The sequence below is a fragment of the Fulmarus glacialis genome, unplaced genomic scaffold, assembly GCF_000690835.1.
Source record: "Fulmarus glacialis isolate BGI_N327 unplaced genomic scaffold, ASM69083v1 scaffold34975, whole genome shotgun sequence".
NCBI classification, from domain to species: domain Eukaryota; kingdom Metazoa; phylum Chordata; class Aves; order Procellariiformes; family Procellariidae; genus Fulmarus; species Fulmarus glacialis.
Genome location: NW_009214223.1, coordinates 1 through 907, shown reverse-complemented (window position 1 = coordinate 907; position 907 = coordinate 1). Strand labels below are relative to the sequence as shown.

Below are 907 nucleotides of genomic sequence, written 5' to 3'. Positions count from 1 at the left end.
GGCATTGGGATCCCAGGTGATCCCCCACCACAACCCACTTTTTGGGGTCCCAAAGGATCCCTGAGTGTCCCAGACATCAGAGTCCCAGGCGATTCTCCCCCCCAGGACCCACTTTTTGGGGGGGCCCAAGGGATCCCCTGAGTGTCCCAAGCATCGGGATCCCAGGCAATCCCCCACCAGACCCTGCTTTTTAGGGATCCCAGCAGATCCCCCACCAGGACCCACTTTTTGGGGGTCCCAAGGGATGCCCTGAGTGTCCCAAGCATAGGGTCCCAAGGGATCCCTGAGTGTCCCAGGCATTGGGATCCCAGGTGATCCCCCACCACAACCCACTTTTTGGGGTCCCAAAGGATCCCTGAGTGTCCCAGACATCAGAGTCCCAGGCGATTCTCCCCCCCAGGACCCGGACCCACTTTTTGGGGGTCCCAAGGGATCCCTGAGTATCCCAAGCGTCGGGATCCCAGGCGATCCCCCACCACAACCCACTTTTTGGGGATCCCTGAGTGTCCCCCAGGCATCAGGATCCACTCAGGATCCATTTTTTTCGGGATCCCAAGGGGATCACCTCACCACAACCCCACTTTTAGGGCTCCCCCAGCACATCCCCACCATCCTGGGGACAATCCCTGTGTCCCAGGGAACCCTGCCGTGCCGGGGTGGGGTGAGGGATGGGGACAGCCTGGAAACGGAGGGTGTCAGGGACCCACCGGTGCAGCTGATGTCCCCAACGGTGACACGGAAGGTGAAGTTGGGCTGGTGGGCTTGTCCCTCGGCCTTCAGGAGGTCGTAGCCGGGGGTCTTGCCTATGCGAGTGCCATATTCCTGCAGCAGGCTGATGGGCGTCTTCCCGGGGTTGGCGGCCAGCATCTGCTCCAGGCTGGGGACAGGGCTGTCACCAGCCCGAGCA

The 907-nt window shown here is 62.0% G+C and overlaps 1 protein-coding gene across 1 annotated transcript in view; it reads right to left on the bottom strand.

The window, feature by feature from the left end:
* The window catches only part of LOC104077306 (RISC-loading complex subunit TARBP2 {ECO:0000255|HAMAP-Rule:MF_03034}-like), a gene marked incomplete at its 3' end in the record, with an annotated part of 1,507 nt that extends 621 nt beyond the window's left edge, over positions 1 to 886 (bottom strand). The window contains exon 1 of the mRNA XM_009578485.1: positions 708 to 886. Within this exon, the coding sequence (XP_009576780.1) occupies positions 708 to 867 (160 nt within the window). The remainder of the gene's footprint in view (positions 1 to 707) is intronic.
* Between the last annotated feature and the right edge of the window lie 21 nt (positions 887 to 907).